The sequence below is a fragment of the Kryptolebias marmoratus genome, linkage group LG19 (genome assembly GCF_001649575.2).
Source record: "Kryptolebias marmoratus isolate JLee-2015 linkage group LG19, ASM164957v2, whole genome shotgun sequence".
Taxonomy (NCBI): Eukaryota; Metazoa; Chordata; class Actinopteri; order Cyprinodontiformes; family Rivulidae; genus Kryptolebias; species Kryptolebias marmoratus.
In genome coordinates, this window is record NC_051448.1 from 20,304,395 (window position 1) to 20,322,706 (window position 18,312).

Sequence of the window (18,312 nt, forward strand, 5' to 3'; positions counted from 1 at the left end):
TGAAGCATTAGCGCACATTTTGGCTTCGGTCGCTGCTCCTGCACGCTCCCGGCATTCTGATGTTAACAGGAAGTGACGTCACGTGTCTTCTTTGTGAGTTATTTGGGGTTATTTTGTATTCCACACTACACAAACCCACAAAGAAGACACTGGACCACAGAAACGGTGGCGAATCACTTTAGAAATAATAAATATTGGGTTAAAGTTGCGGGGAAGTTGCAGTGTTTTGGGCAAAGTTGCAAAAAGTTGCGATTTTGCGTGGTTTGCTTGATTTTGCGTTAATAGCTGCGATCGCAACATCACAAAATCCTGGAGGGTCTGTATAATACCACAATGCAGAAAATGAAAGTTGTTAAATTCGACAAAAAAAAATAAGAACCAGACTGTAAAGTGTGGAATGTGAAGAAATCTGTTAATATGCAGATGTGATTTTATTTTTACACCTGACAGTAACGTTCACAAAAACCAAGGGACGTCTGAGGAAGAGCTCATGTCTCCTTACAGTCGAGACAAAGGGGTTTGCTACAGCATCCGGGAATTACAACATTTATTGGTGTGCACAGAGCTTTGAGCAAAACAAAAACCAAACTATTTATAGGATTTGAGAGAAAGTTCCTTTAAGTTTTGTCAAAAAACAATTGACTGGAAAAACAAAAACAAATGACCACCAAAACAATCAAGTTGTCATATTAAACGCAGATAGGAAGTGAGCTAACGTTAGCCTCACTTTGAGAAGTCTTTTTAATAAAATCTGAACCAATACATGAGTTCACTGATGACTTGGTAGCTGTATGTAGATTAGATTCTCCTCTGAATCAGTCAGCAAGTAAAATTTGGCAAAGTCAGGCTTAAGAAACCTTTCTGGAGCCGAATTTCGAAATTTTTTTAATATTATATAAAGTAACACAGAGGGAAACAACGAGCAGGTCTGTGGAAATGACTGGAAAAACTGCTGCTTAAAACTGATTACAGCAAATATAAACAAAAAAAAACTTTATTCTGTTGTAATTTCCAAACTGATTTGGAGTCCAGAAGAGTTTTAGTTCTGAAGCGATGTTTAAAACATTAGATTAGATTAGATTTAAATGATTTTTTTTTATTTATTAATGACTCAAAAGCAGGCTTTTAAATACTTTACTTTAAACTAAATGTCTTCTTGAAATTCTTTTTGCTATACTTTAGTGGAAACTTGTAAATTTTCATTAAATTAGGGATATTTTCCTAATAAACTGTTTAGATTTCATTAATCCATAATTTGATTTAGACACTTTTTTGGGTGGCTACATAAAAAAACAGAATTAAAAAATAAAATAAAATGGAAAAAACAGGTTTAGGAGAAGAAAGAAAAACCTGAACAAGAAAGCGCAGACAGAACATGCTTAGAAATGTGTTTTTACAGCATTATGTCAAGTCATCTATGTCATATTTGGAGCTAACGCTTTACAACATATTTAGTTATTTCAACCTAGAAAAGCTCATTTTCTTGTGATGAATAGAAATCCTAATTAAACAAAGATCAGGTCGTGCAGCTGATACGAACGTGAAGAAACATCACTCGCTGATCGGCTCATTGCTGTTACAGATCATCTCCGAGTGTCATGGCAGAATGATGAAACTGGCTGCAATCAGCTCGCTGTCTGAGAAAACAAGCTTTGTTTGTTTGTTTGTTTTTTGGAGATAACAGAATAATCAACTTGTGGTCCCAAGAAAATCCCATCAGACTGATTAACAGCAGGTACGTCTGCTGCCGGCTGCTGCGCCTGAACCAAACTTTGAGGAAGATTACAGCAAAAGTAACCGACACCCAGTGAGCAAAAAGCCTGATCCAACAGTTTGCTTTTCGCAGGAAACGTTTGAAACGTGGCGGGATGATTTGACAATAAGCATACTGAACGTGAATGAATGCTTTTATCAGGAGAGTGGAGAGGCTACTAACCGGTTACTTGTGCCACCACGGCCTGAGAGATCCTCCGGTTCCCCAGGAAGGATTTGATCTCTTCTTTCACCAGACTGCTGTCCCTTCTGCAAACACGAAGAACACGGCATTAACACTTAAATCCAACATTTTAGAAGGCGCCAACAAAACTGCCTGAAAAATCCAACATATATCAACTTTATTCTTTGGGACTTCCTTTTGGAATAATCTAAGCGGACAAAATGCCGACATTCTTCATATATGAATTGAATAAGAAGTGAGAAGAGAACCGAGAGCAAAAGAAACATTAAAGCTGCTGTCAGTGGGTCGTTATGGTCACCACGGTAACCACACATCTGTGTCTGTCACTCCCTGACAGCACTCTTGATAAGACAGGCAAAGTAGAAACGAAACATCAAACAATCATTGCGCAAAAACTAAAAGTCGTATTGAAAAAAGTTCCTGTAAGCAGAAGCGTCTGGTTGTCCCACGTGTCAGTTTGTATGTTGGTGGAGTGTTTTTATGTAGGAGGTGTTAAAAAGACCCTTCACCTCAGGTTCTGAAGAGAAAACTCTGAGCTCAGATACAACGAGAGTTTGGATGTGAGAGAAAACGAAGTTCTGAAGCAGCGAGAGACACACTGGGTGGAAGACAACAAAGATGTTTAAACTGCAAAAGGTGGAAAGAGTATTAAAATAGTCCTCCAAAATACAGTTACTCTGTTAAAATTGTACTCTAGTACAAAGAAAAGCAAGCCATTAAAAATTTCCTTTGAGTAAACGTTAGTTACTTTTTCCTACAGCAGGAGGACGTCTTTCCTGCGACGCACAAAGGACGAAAAGATTTTCTTTTTCTCCTCAAAAAATCTCTTAAACTAAATATAAAGGCTTGTAATTTAATCTGCAATTACAAAATAAAACTTGTTCTATAAACTCCATCCTGGTGGATGATGTAACTAAGTATAATACTTACATAAAACATACTCAAGTAAAGGTGCAGATATAAATAATTACTTAAAGTACAAAGTACACAAAATTTATGCTAAATTACAGTAATGTGAGTAAATGTAATTTGCTACTTTCTACCTCTGGTTTAATAAACCATATTAGAGGAGTAAAGATTGTTTCAGCAAACTTTTGGAAAGTTTAGACAACTCTTGTGGTTAAAAACTTCCAAAAATCATAAAACTTAAAACTGTGATTGTGTAGAAACCATCACAATAATAAAGTCCAACTTTCTGTGACTTGTTTAACTTTGGATGACGTCTCTCCTGTGAAGTACGTCTGAGCTACAGAGCTCCGAACACAACTCACTTTGCTCACTTGTTTCAACAAAATCCTAACGTTTACGGAGAAATTCTTCTTTTTTTTTATTTTCTTTCTTTTGTATTGCTACTAAAAGTTATAGCAAACTATTCCCCATCGAATGTTTTCATGTATCTTTTATATACAGAGGAAGAGGGAATCAAAAATGATGATGAAATGGAAGGCTTACAGGCAAATATTAGTAAAGTCAAGTCAAATTTATTTATATATATATATATATATATATATATATATATATATATATATATATATATATATAGCACTTTTCAGCAGCAAGGCAGTTCAAAGTGCTTTACATCATGAAAACACAATAAAAGCAAACTAGGATATAAAAAGCTAAACTAACTTATCTAAAACAAGTGATACTAAAGATAAACGGAGGTAAAGATGCTTTAATGCTTGTGCACTGGCACACTTAGGACTGTCAGCAACAAAATCAACAGAGCATCAGTGGTATTTTAAAAAGGCATCAAAGAAGTAGCAGCAATAACACAGATAATATGCAGCAAAGCTCTGAAAGCCGATGCAGAATGGAAGCTTTTGTTTGTGCCTGTTTAAGATGGATTCATTTATGCTCAGGTGTGGTGCATAAGCTGCCATTTCTTTCCAGCATTCTAAATGTGAAACGTTTGGTCACTCTTTCTGTCGTGCTGCAACAGAGACTCGTCCGTATCTGCACTGCATCCATTCATGAGAAAACTAATAAACCTCCTTTTTTATTATTATTATTATTCTGAGCTGCATTTTGACAGCTTCACCACCATGTTTTGTTCTTTTTCATGGCTCCCGCATAATCAGCGCTGCATTTCACAGGAACACAAAGGCAGCGCCTCTATAAGCGGAGACACAATCAAGTAATGTGCATTTTCAAAATGTCTTCAAGGGGCATGTTATTACAGTCTCCGTCCTCGGTGGGGGGAAGGAGAAAAAAAAAATAAAAACATGCACAGACTTGCAGGAATGGAGGATGTGCAGTCACGGAGTGTACCCACCCTGCTTTCTGGCATCGAGCCCAATCTCCTCCCTGATACTTATATAGACGCACATAAACACACACGCACGCTCATGACTGTCTTGGCGTGATTCCTCTCGGGTACAGAATGTGTTCACTGTTCGGTGCATTTATCTATAATAAAGTGGAGAAAGTTAATTTTTTCCCCCACCCTCCTACAGGAAAGCCCCCGCCCAGCTTTAACAGCAGTTAAACAGAGTTCAAACCACCCAATCACAGCAGCCTCAGACAGCCAGATTCACGCAGGCGAAATGGAGTACACTTCAAAGTCCTGAGCGCTCTGTTGGCATATTTTAGAAATGAGAATGCGTCACGACTCTTGACACCCAGCATCAATATCCTCCCCATCAGCCTCTCGCGGCGCAGCTAAAATTAGAGCTCGAAAAACGCTGCTTGTATTGACACCAGCGAATCGATGTAGAACGGGCTGCTGTACAAGACGGAGGAAGAGTCGAGGGGGGGTGGGGTGGGGGGATGCGCCGGATGCCAACTCAAAGGCCGAACCCCTGCAGAGGAGGAAACGTGCACTTTAAAAGAGCGAGGAATGGGAAGGGCACCACAGCATTGTTGACGAGCTGAACTCCCCACATCCTCACCCCCCCTCAACCCCCTCCCTCCCCTCAGACCTGCTGGGTGTGATGCAGAGAGGACACGGCTTCACTTGTGCGCTGCCTGTACACGACGTGTAATCTGATGGCGGAGCGGGTGTGAATAAGCTGCGGGATGGAGAGAGGCAGCGCCGAGGCTCTGAGCACCCCCTTCGCGCGGGGCAGCAGGTCGCAGACGATGCGCGAGGAGGCGGATAATGTGTGAAGTGCTTGGAAGAGAGCAGGAAATCACCACCATGTGCACCATGATAGATTATGAACGCCGGACCTGTCAGTGTAATGGGCCTAATTAACTTTAGAGCATGTCATCTGACGGTACTTAATGCAATTTCATGTATTCTTTCCAGTGAGGTGAAGAATGGAAAGGGTTTCTTTTTTTGTTTTTGTCTGTTCCTTTGTGGGAAATGTCTGAAGACTTTTCCAACACCTCCCAAAGGAAGAGAAACTTCCTCAGTTCAACCCAGATAGGGTTTTTTTCTTGCCTGTCATCTAAACAAGAAAGGCTTTAAAGCATCCCTGTTATTTCTATTATACATTATGCTGAGGAAAACTTAAGTCACAGCAGTCGTGTGTTCAAATACTTAACCTGCAATCTTAAATGGGATATTTCAGCCAAACTGAGTGGGATTCTGTGGAATCTTACCTGTTAATATGTTACCTGTTAGAGATGCCTCTTAGAACGAGCTCAGTTTGAAAAAAACAATTTAAGTCTGACAGGATTTAACTAATGGCTACCGTGAATGAGGTCAAGACCAAAGTAGATTGCTCCTTAATTTGTTGGTAATTATCAGATTTTTCTCCAGATATCTGAACCCTCCCCTGTTGTCACATCTTGTTCCACCAGCCCTCCACCCACCTAACAGCTACCACTACAAATAAAAGACCAATTTGCAGCAATTCATGCTTTTCACAACATGCGCCTGTTTTGTCCTTTACTCATGCAGGGCTAATTAACATAGCACAAGTGTCAGCCCAACAACAAACTGTTAACAAGTGCTAATCTCAGCTGTCGCTGTATGATTTAAGACCGCTGCCCGTTCCATGTTTTTACTTAAATACGGATCATGTCCGCACAAATTGGGATGAAGATTACTACAGTGTTCAAGGTTGGCCGGTACTCTCCTGTACTCAGCACTGAGACCTCTTTCTGTACGGTGAAAAACAGGAAGTCACAACACTGCTTCTGATTGGGTCAAATACAGGGGATCGAGTGCCCCTTGACACAGTGGGAATGATGACTGGTTAAACGGTAAGCACAAGGAGCTAATCTGAATCACAGCTGGGCGAGTCCCAGAATCTGTAGCACTGAGGACAGTAATATAAAGAGTCTGTACAGAGCGAAGAGAATCATTACTGTAAGGAAAAAAATAAATCTGTCGGGAATTTAAGTCTTGGCCAAACAACAAATCTCGGTACTTAGCCTCTGCGCAATGCTCTAGTCTTCTTTTCGGTTAAACAATCCATCCACGTTGACTGACAGGAATGAAGCTCCCGATGTTTTTTGCAAATAAAACCACAGCGTTCCTTTGAAGCTTTTAAGTGCCTAAATATTATGGCCTCTCACAGGCAAATAATTATTTAATGAGACTGCCGATCAATGATTCGCTGCAGCTGCTCCGTGGTCAGTGCCACGGTCTCACGATCCTGAGGCTGCGGGTTCGAGCCCAGGTCGTGTCAGGAAGGCCATCAGGCGTGCGAGTTCGCTAGCAGTGGTGACCTCCACCAAAAAACAAAAACATCTGATTAACCATTACCAACATTATAGAGAACAACTTTACCAAATATGGATTACAGTTCATTAGATTGGATGAAGGTTCTCTACGCTGCTTTATTTTACTGTTTTAGTTGTTAGTCGTAAGTTAGCCTGCATAGGAAGCACTGGTGACAGGCAGCTATTATTACCCACCTTTAAAAGTGTCTCTATATTTAAATCCTTATTATACAGCATGAACTAACATCCCTCATCCTGGGTTAACCAGTAGCTGCTGGTAAATCCTTAAACCTCGATCACTTTTGTTCACTAAAGTTAAAATATTTCCTTAAAAAAAAAAATCAGTAAAATCCTACTTTAATAAAAAGGTATAAGTGGCTTCTGACTTCCACATAAGTGATTTCATTTTTTTGTAGTAAAGACTTCTACACATATAAATAACACCAGAATAAAGCAGCTGGCCCGTTTGCCTTTTAAATCCTCTGCAGCTCACCGAAGCCCCAAATCTCTCCTTTTATTGCCTTTTTTTATTGTCCCTCTCTGTTAGAGACACAAACAAAAATGCAAACTGTTTTTCTGTTTTTTGTTGGGTTTTTTTCTGCCAGGCAAAACACACCATAAAATGTTCACAACAACCCTTTTATTTTCCCTTTGACTCTTGCAGTTTTACACCACTTGTCGACCACCTCCCCACACACACCTCAGAGACCATATTTTTTAAATATGCATTTTGCATTTTACCAGTATTCACTCCCCCACTTCAAGCACTAGTTTACACCCCTAAGTCCTGCAGCTGAAAAACCTTGCGTTGATTAAAGCGCACCGACTGGTACCAGGTGCCGGTGTAAATGCATCGATGAGCTAATGGCTAGTCTGGACGTGGCCAAGACCCGAGTGGAATCCTTTTGTCCTAAAACAACTCCAGTCCTACGCATTTCACATCAGTTCAGGCAAACATTATTTCATGAACAAACACACCTCCATCAATGTTGCAACACAGTTATTTACAAGCGTACACAGCAGCAACAGGAGCAGCTAGCTGTAGCACTTCCAGTGCAGCCTGGCATCAAAAGCACTGAGAATAACAAAACTTGCCTGCCGATTTAACCGTGTAATACAAAGCTGGTAACAGTGTAAAGATTTAAATAGCGTCTGCATGAACTGCTTAGAATTTTTTTTAAAGCTGGATTTGTTTTAAGATGTTCAGACATTCAGACTAGCCTATAGCTCATCAATCAGATCAGAATTAAACCCTTTCTCCAGACTGGAAATCATTCAAAAGGCTGTCTGCAACAGGTAAAATATAAGATTTATAAATAGCTTTTAACTTTTAAACACACCCATCTTCAAAAAGGCTGGAGTACCCCTTTAAATGAATGGGTCTACCAGTTTTCTTTACTTCATCTGTGAGGTCAAACAGTTTCCAAACGCGAGCTGTAACTGGTTTCACTAATGTTTAATTAGTGATGAGGCTTCGAGGAGATTCCTGCACTCGTATGCAGTTAAAGTGTCTCGGAGAACGTACAGCTGGTCAAACTGTAACTACCTGACCCGCAAAAAGCTCCACAGGAAACTACATCTGCTCTTTCTGGACTGCTCCTGGTGACGAAAACGCATCCAACTCACACAGCTTCACTCAAGTGAGCCACAAGAAACAATGCCTTCTTTTTGTTGGTAAAAGGCCTTCCAGATCAAATTAAACGGGGCTGATTTAAGCGCCGTTACTCTTACATACGGACGGACAGTTTAGCCACAACTTCAACACCTGAAGGCTCAATTAAAAATCTAAACAGCTGCGGCTAACTTTGTTTCCGAAAATCAGATTCCTCAAACTGGATTCTCGTTTCCAGACTTTACACGCAGCCAGACGCGCAGACTATAAACAACGGGACACCCGGCAAATACTTTTCATACCAGAACAGCGTTTTAAATATTCAATTTCACAGCTGAAGTGGATCCAACTTGGCCGGAATAAAGACAAACGGATCTAAAATGTGCATTTTAATACAGATCCGTGCATACCATCCCACTACTTCCTTTGCCAAACTCCAACAGAAGAAAGAAACCACCTGCACATATTTGACCAGGATTAGACTTTTATTTCAATAAGGCAGGCTAAGGCTTCCAACATAACTCTTAACATTTCTGGATCCCTTCCCCCCCACACTGGATAGATATTGTTCAGGAATTATGAACATTTTCTTGGAAAAATGTTTAATGCTCCTTCGCATAATTATACCTCTGTTTCACTGCTCAAGGATAAATGCTTTTGGCAGCTCGCCACGGAAACATTACATGAAAATGACTGCAGCCAACCCCCTCCGAAACAGGCAGAGGGTAAACAGCTCTTTAAATGTTCTTGGTTAATCCCGATTTACTTAAAATACCAACCTTCTGTAATACATGCCATGACCAAAACGGGTAAATATTCTGAAAAAAATTGGGGTTTAAAATTTCACTTTTAAGTAAATCCTCACAACTGTGGCAGGTTCTAAAATGAACTTTTTTTTAAAATTAATCTAGTTAAAAATAAACCGCATTTTATCCAACTTTATAAAACACATGGCGGAGGTATCACTATCACGTGCTGCAGTCTTATCTCAGCTGGTGGCTCAAAAGGTTTTTATTTTTTGGAATTTTTATTCTCCTTTCATCAAAGTGGTTCTGGTGCCTGTGCTACAACTCGTTTCCGATTCAGTTTCGAGGGAGACGATCTCAAGTATCGGATCGGGGTCCTGATCGAGATGTTTTCCATTGATCGGCCTCGGAGTGGCTGACCATGCGCCACTCTTGACCTTCGTCGTTGACCTGCTGTCTACGGTTTTATGGGAGCCGTGAAACATCGGCGTGACATGCCAACCTGTCGATGCAGAAGTACTTTGAACCAGAAAATGGGAGCAGTTCAGTCGCGTCTTGCAACCATTCCAATTTGGTTGTTTTTCGCCAATTTAATGAGACATTTTAAAATCGTAATGCTCGGCTGAGTACATCGAGTTGACTCAGCTAACCGTTAAAGCTAACACGGCTAAACAAAACACTGTTGGAGCCCCCGTATGTCCTACCCTCCAGACACTACGCTACCTGAGGGGTATGTTATTAGATGTGACCAACATTAGCTTTACAAAAGAGATTTGGATATTGAGTATTTGCCCAGTGCCACCACTTTACCTCACAGCACATTGAACAGTCCTCATCTGATCAAAAACACTGTGCTGAATGCACAAAGACTTTTCTTTTTATTTATTGATTTTTTTTAAATGGTATTCATTGCAAAGTATGAAATTAAACATAAAAAACGTTATCTTGAGCTATATCAAATGGTGCAGTTTGAACAAGTTACTTCAGTAGTTTTCCATAAATACAGATATGCATTTCTGAAATGCGGGTGTGCACTCAAGGTAAACAAAGCACTCGGCTGAACTCACTGAAAACCACATGGAGGCTTTAGTCACATTAAGCTGGCTGTAGGCTGTGTAGGTACACAAATATGGTAGAATCAGTCAAGCATAGAGTCTCAGGGAATATGTTTAAATGGAAATATAAGAGTAAATCTGCTGCTAAATACGAAAGAATGAGTAAAGGCCTTTCCATCCTCCATGAGAAATCACAAAGTCAGCTTTTATTCAAATGGTCGCGTGATGGAAATTGCGTCATTTTTGTTCTTGTAGCAGCTTGTCCGCAGCTTCACGACAGAAGGTCCTGGCTGAACTTCTTCTTACAGGGGTTAGGGTTTGCACCAAGCGTTGTGTGATTGGTCAGAAGTTGTTGTGGGCGTGTTTATGAGCTTTAATGGAGCCATTTTGCTTCTTCTGCTCTGCTAAAAAGTAGCTGGAGGCTGTTAGAAAATACAGACATCTTTATGACTGTACCAGCAAAACTTAGAAGCCTACGAACTTAAAAATACCGCAGAGACCGCAGATGTCAAACGGCGTGTACTGTCTCAGTCGGTTTAATAAACACATCTGGTTGCAGTGAGGGAAGCATGAATCTGTACGAGGACAGGATAGTGGTGAAGCCGTCAGGAAGAAACCCGTTTTAATGCTGCAGGAGGAGGGAGGAGCTTCCTGGGAGTTCTGATCTGACTCTTGAATGATGAAAGGTGTGGGCGAAAACGAACGGCTTGCAACCACTTTACCAAGAACCGTCTTCTTGACGTCTTATGAAGTATGCCAGAGACTTAAGACAACTGTCAGAAATAAATATCAAGGGTCAAGCAGGGCGGTGGAGAGTCATAAAGACAGAGCTGGGTATTCAGACACATGAAGGTTTTGCAAAACTTTTTCTAGACCATTAATTTTATCGTTTCAACCTAACCCTTCTCTTCTGTCTGCATACTTTACTCAATAAATTTCAGTGGAAAAATGTACCAATACATCAAAATTGTTGGACTTCCCATTCCAAACAGCTCTTCCACAGAAGTCGCCACTGAACCATTTTCAGTCGATTCTGCTCTTTTCGTACACAAACAAACGTGCGTGGTAGTTGGCAGCTGTTCCCAAATTTTGTTTACAAACTCCTAATTTAAGGACATATTAAGCACCGATATGAGAAACAAATTGGGCTGATTTTATTTCTTAATTGAAGTTTTTGTGCTATGCGGAAGTGAAAATTACAGGTCAGTATGGTCTTGTTGAAAAAAAAAAAAAAACAATTGGAGGAACAAAATCAACATGGATTTTATGCAACTGTAGAGCTATTTAAATAAACAGTGAAATGGACACACAAAGTCACCATTAATAATGACTTAATTGTACTTAAAGTATGTAAAGCAAGTATTAAATTGAGACTATATCAGCAAATCTAAATTACTCAGATCAGTATCAGAGACAAAACAAAAAATCTTTAATAGGACATCCCTAAAATGTTGGTTAAAACTTGACTGACTTCCAATCTAATACAAGGCATAATTTGTTTTTGTTCTTTTAAAAGTCTGCTCTGAAGTTAATAGTCTTATATTTAAATCTATGTACTGAGCAGTTTGTCATGAATTTATCGTAGAGGAAGAAGGACGCTCCGTTGTGTTGGCTTCGTGTGAATACATTAACCTCTTGTGCAGGATTTAAGAAGAGCTTTTAAGCTAAAAGTGACCTTTATTCTTCTGAACTTGCTAGGAGGTGTGCAGCTGTGAGACACACTGTATGTGTAAATGTGCCAGGAACAGAAAGGAGTTTATCTGACCCCGACCAGCCTTTCTCTCATCATTATTCAAATACTAAGAAATCCTTCCAGACTTGTACAACTGTATCCATCGCCAAAATGAACAACATAAGCTCCAAGTTGAGACTGTAACATGATAAACAGCATGACTGGAAGTCTTTCTACTAGACATAAAGTAATGATTCAAAAAGAAACCTGCCTATCCATAACAAGGAGTGATGCTTTGAAAGAATTTAGCGTGGACAAAAACTGATCAACTCCAGCAAAGAAGCCCAACTCAAATCGAACCGAATGATTTTCTTCACTGTTTGACTCAAAATGCCAGGATTGTGACATTTTAGTTCAAATTCCTTTTTGTTGTCCACGTTGGACCTGAATTAGTTTCAAACTGACGGTATTATAGAACTGCTGGCTGACATCTTTTGGCTGCAGGGCCAATACATCCCCTCCTCCAAGGGTAAATACTAGAAGTTCAGTTCTTCATTATGCACTTTGTCTTTACATCTCAGCAGAAGATGGAGGCAGAAAACGTGAAGAAGAAACTGACGAAAGCGATGGAAGACATTGCTGCTCAGGTAAATTAAACGATTTCATATAAAATGCAAAATGATTAGAGTTAATTTAAGGAACTGCTGGCAAATGTTTTGCAATTATAGGTCCCACTACACAGTGTGTAAAACCATGTAAATTTCTTCCTGACCAAAATGCTGCAGCTCCTTCAGGTTGGATGGGTGCTGCTTGTGTCCAACAATCTTTAAATTAAACCAGAGATTTTCAGGTGGATTGAGGTCTGGGCTCTGCCTGAACCATTCCAGGACATTTAACTGGTTCTCCTTAAACCGCTGGAGTGTTGCTTCAGCAGAGGGTTTAGGGTCATTGACCTGCTGGAAGGTGAACCTCCGAGTCTTCCAGAAATGAATAAGATGCGAGAAAGACAAACAGGTTTCCCCTCAACAATTTCTCTTTATTCTGCTCCATTTATTAGTTCTTTAACTCTGACCAGTTTCCCAGCCTCTGCTGATGAAAAACATTCTCACAGCATGATGCCGCCACCGCCATGCTTCACTGTGAGGATGGTGTTCTCAGCATGATGAGAGGTGTTAAGTTTGTATCAGACATGGGTTTGTCCTTAATGGACAAAAAGTTCAATTTTAGTCTCATCTGACTACAGCTCCTTCTCCCTCATATTTGGAGAGCCTCCAATATGCCTTTGGACCACTTCTAAACAGTCTGCCTTATATATATATATAATAAATTGTTTTTGTTTGTTTTTAATCAATGTTGTTTTTCTGTCACTCTTCCATGAAGTCCAGCTCTGTGCACCTTATAGTGGTCCTATGGACAGATCCTCCCATCTCTGCAGAACAGCTGAGCTCTGTCAGAGTCATCTTTGTCCTCTTGGTTGTTTCTCTGATTAAAACTCTCGTTTTCGGTCTGTGAGTTTTGGTGGAACTTGTCCACAACTTTGGTTCGTTACTAATAATCAAATTGAAAATCTACTACAATTCCAAATTGTAAAGCAAAACAAAATTAGACACATATATACACACCAACGGGGTGAATACTTTTGTAACCCACTGTAAGATGTAACCATTTTAAGCACAGAAGTATGATTATCCATGTTACCTCAGGATGTGAATAACCTAAGTGGTCATGTAGCACAAATCTACGCTGAAGCAAATCCCTCCCAAGAAACAAGACCTCTTAGTCAGCCAACAAAAGAAGAGATTATTAATGTGACTTATCAACGATCGAACACCAAACAGCTTCAACACAAGGTCCAGAAATAAAAGAAAAAAAGTTAAACAAGACGGATCACAAATGGGTTTTCAGACTGAAGAGCTGTAATGTCTGTGGTTGTCCAACTTCCACAAAACACACGAGTCCTACATGAGATTCTGTCTGACTTAAAAGTAAAAGCAACAAACCAGAGGGGGCTTTACAGTTTAGCCAGACTCTGCTTGAAAATTTCCGCTCAAAGACTGAAAGAGCACGTTCATCCTCAGTTTTTAGCAGGTAGCCCTTTGAATCAACAGAACACCATCTGCCGATAAAGCTTACATAAAACTGAACAAGCTTTGAAGTTATATTATTTCAACATGCATTTCCAAGGTCAAGAAGAAAGTTTAAAACATGAACAGCTGCTGCGTACAGTCGAGCTTCAGTTCGGCTCCACTTGGTGCCTTTTCAGCCCTGACACATACCTTTCATTATGAACATTACTGCCAATAAAGACGATCTGCCGACTTGCAGCTATTCAAAATAAAAATGCATGTGTCTGAGATAAAGCAAAGCAGGAAAAAAGAGAAAAGCTTCAAGGTTGCTCTGAAGCACCTTTAATGCGTTTGCCTGTGCTTCAAACACATAAAAGCACTACAGGTCCAAAGTGAATGGAGGCTTTGAAATCAGTCGAGGACGGGAAAATTTATGACACATTAAAGAATGAAAATCTCAGAAGATTTCTGCTGCCATACGACTAAAAACCTGCACTCTGACGAGCTCTAAAGGGTGCAAAAAAAAAAGTTTGTCATTTGCAAAGTAAAGACATGTTCCAGTCTGCTGCTACTCACCTCATCAGCTCCTCCACCTTATCGTCTATGTCCAGGTCTTCTTCTGCAGCTTCGAACCCGAACGCTCGGGATGCCGCTGCGCTGTTCACCGGATACCGTGGAGGAGACAGCTTCCCGTTGGGTGTGGCGGCCAGACTGTCGCGGCCGTTCTGAGACAGCGCCACCAGGGACACCGGTGATGGCAGGATGGCAGAGGGTGGCGGCGGCCCTGGAGGCGGAGAGGTGTCGTAGCTGTTGCTGGGAGACGGCGAAACCCCGCCGCCAGTGCTGAATTGCGTCTGCGTGGCTGTGGAGATTTTAGAGGTCGTGGAAGAGGTGTTGGCGGTGGTGGTGGCGGGATGGTCGCCGGCACCGCCTTCGCCGCTGTTGCTACCGTTGCATGACGCTGAAGAGGTGGTGGTTGCCGAGGCAGTGGCGTTACTGTTGAATGCGGCGGTCGTGTTGGAGGCAGAGTTGTTGGCGCAGCTGTTCGCCCCGCCTACGAGGTAGGAGGATGAGGAAGAGGTGCGGCGGCCAAACTTGTCGCCATGCTCCCGGTCCAGCCGGTCCAGAGTGTCGAGCGCGTGCAGGATCTCCTGCTTGGTCATGCCGGTGCGACGCAGCCGCTGCAGCAGATCTATCTGCTCAATGGTGAAGCGCGGCTCCTCGTTGAAGTCAGACATCCTGCTGCCGGGCGAAACACACACAACAGACAAGTTGAGAAAGAGAAGAGAGACAAGAAGAGGGGGGCGGGGGGCAGGAAATGCAGGGGGAGAAGTTTAGAGAAGCAGGATGCAAACCTAAGAAAAGTCGGGAATAAATGAGGCGGATGATGTGGAGGCACGGAGAAAATGAGAGGAACGAGACGGGACACGGTTACATATGAGTAGAAAAAAAAGGAACAAGAAAGATGAAGGAAGGGGCTAAACTACGGAGGGAAATAAAGACGCAGCAGTTAGAAAAGAAAGACAAGAGGCAAGACGTGTGAAAGCAAAAAGAAAGGGAGGGGCAGGACATAAAAAAAGAAAGAAAAAAAAAGAAATCAGCTATTTTTGGGAAGCAGCAGGCAACACGCGCAGAGTGCCAGAGTCACCTTGACAGCTGATGCTATCTTAACATTCTGACTGTCTGTTCTTTAAGAGCGACTATATAATCCCCGCTCTGCACGCCACCCACGCTGTATGTTTTTCATAAGCAATTTGCCGGGCTCAAAATCAATGCCGCTGGAATCAGACTGCGGCAGATTTTCCATTTTGTGTGTGCCAGCCCAACCTATGCTGATATGATAAATGCTTTAAAAGGGGTCACTGGCATTTCTCTGCTACATCTGTGTTACTTGAGAATGTGCGAAGGACTGGAGGAAAAAAAAAAGCCTTTAGGAGTTTGTGCAGCCATTTAAAGTTCTCCTGAAGGAAACTAGATAATAACACTGGCTTATATAAGCCTTAGGAGGACTGGTATTAAAAGAAGGAAGTATCACTTGCAGACTTTCAGACACATGCAGATTAAACTAGCTGGAAAACAGTTATTGTGCAGCTCAGAGGCGCTGCTGAATATTAACTAGTCCCTTAGGTTGTGGCATAAACAAAATATAAAGCAAGCAGTTATTACGAGTCACTGTTGGAGAATTCAAACCAGGACTGTCACAAGATCCTCTTTAGTGCGTAGTGCGTACCTGTGTATTTAAACAAAACTGGGCCTCTCAAATGATTATTCATTTGGATTAAGTATTAACCACATTAACTATTCACCTTGACACGAGCTGGTCATCGCCTGACGCCAAAAGGTGGAGGCAGACAATAATGTTGATGCTGTTGTCTGCCTGTGACCAAAATGTTTCATGAAACCAAACGGATTTTAATCAAACTCGCAGAAAGTAATCACTGGATTTACATCTACAACTCATGAACTTTTGGAGTCAACCAAGTTCAATATGGCTGCCACAGGCAAGAGACTTTATAAAGCACAAGAACGCCTATAACTTCATCACTTTGGCAAATACTGAGCTAAAATTTGGTGTGGTGTGAGCGGAGATTGATCCAAAAACACGTTCTGAGCGCTGACAGATTACGCAAGGCCTTTGTTCGAAATTTTGCAATTGCCTACTTGGAGTCAAGTCTGCCTGTCTGTTAGCAAAATATCTCACGAAACACTGGACAGGTTTAACTTTCAGGAAAGTGATTATTAGATTTACCACGACAGCTTATAAACTTTAGGAGTCAAACCGATTTGAGGTGGCCGCAACGGCTAATCGACATTACCCAGCACGATTGTGGCTTTAACTCAGTCGATTTTACAAATTTTGAGTCAGATCATGATTATGGTAGTAGCTGAGAGTCGTTCACGACGCATACTCTGAGCGATGGGACATCTCGCGAGAGCTCGAGCAGCGTGTTATTTTTACGGTTTAACCAAGAAAGTCCGTCATTTCCAAACACGAGACGAGCTTAGTTTAAAACTGTGGCATGAAGGGCGGCGGGCGACACGCATTCCTGCGGGAAACTTAGCTTGTGAAAACATGTTGGAGCCAGCTGCAGGAGGAGAAATGTTTCACCGTATAAATGCTTTTACTGTAAAAGCGGACAAACTTCCCTTCGCCCTATGAATAAGTTCACTGGCCGTGTCTCACCGTGACATGCACGCTATGCGTGTTTCTGAGCGTGTTCCGTGGACCCGGTCCCGGTCCCTGAACCGGACCGCGGTTCGTGGTGCCTCTCCGTCCATGTGTTTTTGTTTTGCTAACTCCGCGGAGCCCGCAGTGAGAGCGGCTAACCCGGGCGCTCCTTCCAGCCGCTGCTGATGCCAGCCTTCACGCCCTTTGCCCAGAAGCTAACGTTAGCAAAAAAAAAAATGTTTCTGTGTCAGAACAGGCAGTACGACATTAATAAGTCCCTCTCAAACACAGAATGGTCTGCTTTAATTTCCACACTCTGGTCCAAGCGGTGAATTTATCCCGACAGCAGTCCACTGGCATCACGGAGTGCGGGTTAGCAACTTAACCCGGGATATCTCGGTCCTCGCCGAGGCTCCGGGGTGATTAGCATAACGCTGACACTAGCTGCCGTTAGCCGCCGCGCGCTGGCTAACGAACGTTTCATATTAATAACACCACTTTCGGCGTTGTGGAAAAGATAACTACATGACTTACCTCGGCTCAAACCGTCCACTGAACCATTTAACTTCAAAACTCAAGCGAAGACCGGCCGTGTCGTCTGCTGCAGCCGGGGCGAGATAACGCGGTCTGACGGCAGTCGGTGCCCCTCGCGACCCTTTCCCAAGGATTTCTAATCAGAGGCGAATTATTTGCCTCTCCGCTTTGTCTGTCTGACAACAGCCATATTGACAACTAACACCTCCGAGGAGATCAGAGGGAACTGTAGTTCTCCTCCCGCGGAGGCCCCCAACACGCGGCGCTCCGCTCCGACTTAAAGACTACAAGTCCCGGGAAAAAGAGCGAGGGGGGAGCTCGCAGATCTACAGCTGTCAAGAAAAAAGAGAGAGAGAAACGGTGCAGGTTTTAATGTGTCCACAGCGGCCGAGTTCTGCCAGGACTCCGACATTAAACATTGTTGAGTATTAAAAACTCTGAGCTTGTTTTTTTAAACTTTTATAATCATTTAAGGTGACGAAATGCCCACGTTTTGATATTTAAAGTGCGTAAGGAGCGGAACCAAAAGACACCTTAGAGCTGAGCATTGGGGTTGCCACGGTAACCGAACACCTGTGTCACTCAGCAGTCTCAACCAAAGGCAGGCGGACAGAAACACAGAGCAGAAAGTAAGCCTAAAAGAAAAACAGTCACTGTGCAAAAACTGCAGTTTCCGTTGAAGAGATTCCTGGACTGTCAGTGCAAGAAGAGTCTATTGGTACACGTGTAATTTGTTTGTGTGCTTGCAGTGTTTTATGTTGGAGACACGACAGGTTAACAAGACCCTTTCACTTCCACTGAAGAGGGAGAAAAAAATTAAATGGAAGTCGATGAGTTTGGATGTGCGCCCTCTGAGTTTGAGGGGAACTGCGAGAAAATGGTAAGTC

The 18,312-nt window shown here is 42.0% G+C and overlaps 1 protein-coding gene across 5 annotated transcripts in view; it reads right to left on the minus strand.

Moving 5' to 3' along the window:
- hmbox1b (homeobox containing 1 b) overlaps positions 1 to 17,700 on the minus strand; it is a 36,064-nt gene extending 18,364 nt beyond the window's left edge. The window contains exons 1-4 of one of the 5 annotated variants that reach the window (XM_037981593.1): positions 17,426 to 17,700; positions 16,907 to 17,106; positions 14,299 to 14,964; positions 1,937 to 2,022 (exon numbers count right to left, since the gene is read on the minus strand). In XM_037981593.1, coding sequence (XP_037837521.1) covers positions 1,937 to 2,022; positions 14,299 to 14,964; positions 16,907 to 17,001 — 847 coding nt within the window. In that variant the 5' untranslated portion in view covers positions 17,002 to 17,106; positions 17,426 to 17,700. The remainder of the gene's footprint in view (positions 1 to 1,936; positions 2,023 to 14,298; positions 14,965 to 16,906; positions 17,107 to 17,425) is intronic. The other 4 variants (XM_037981592.1, XM_037981591.1, XM_017432407.3 and 1 more) reach the window with 4 other exon arrangements.
- Positions 17,701 to 18,312: the final 612 nt, after the last annotated feature.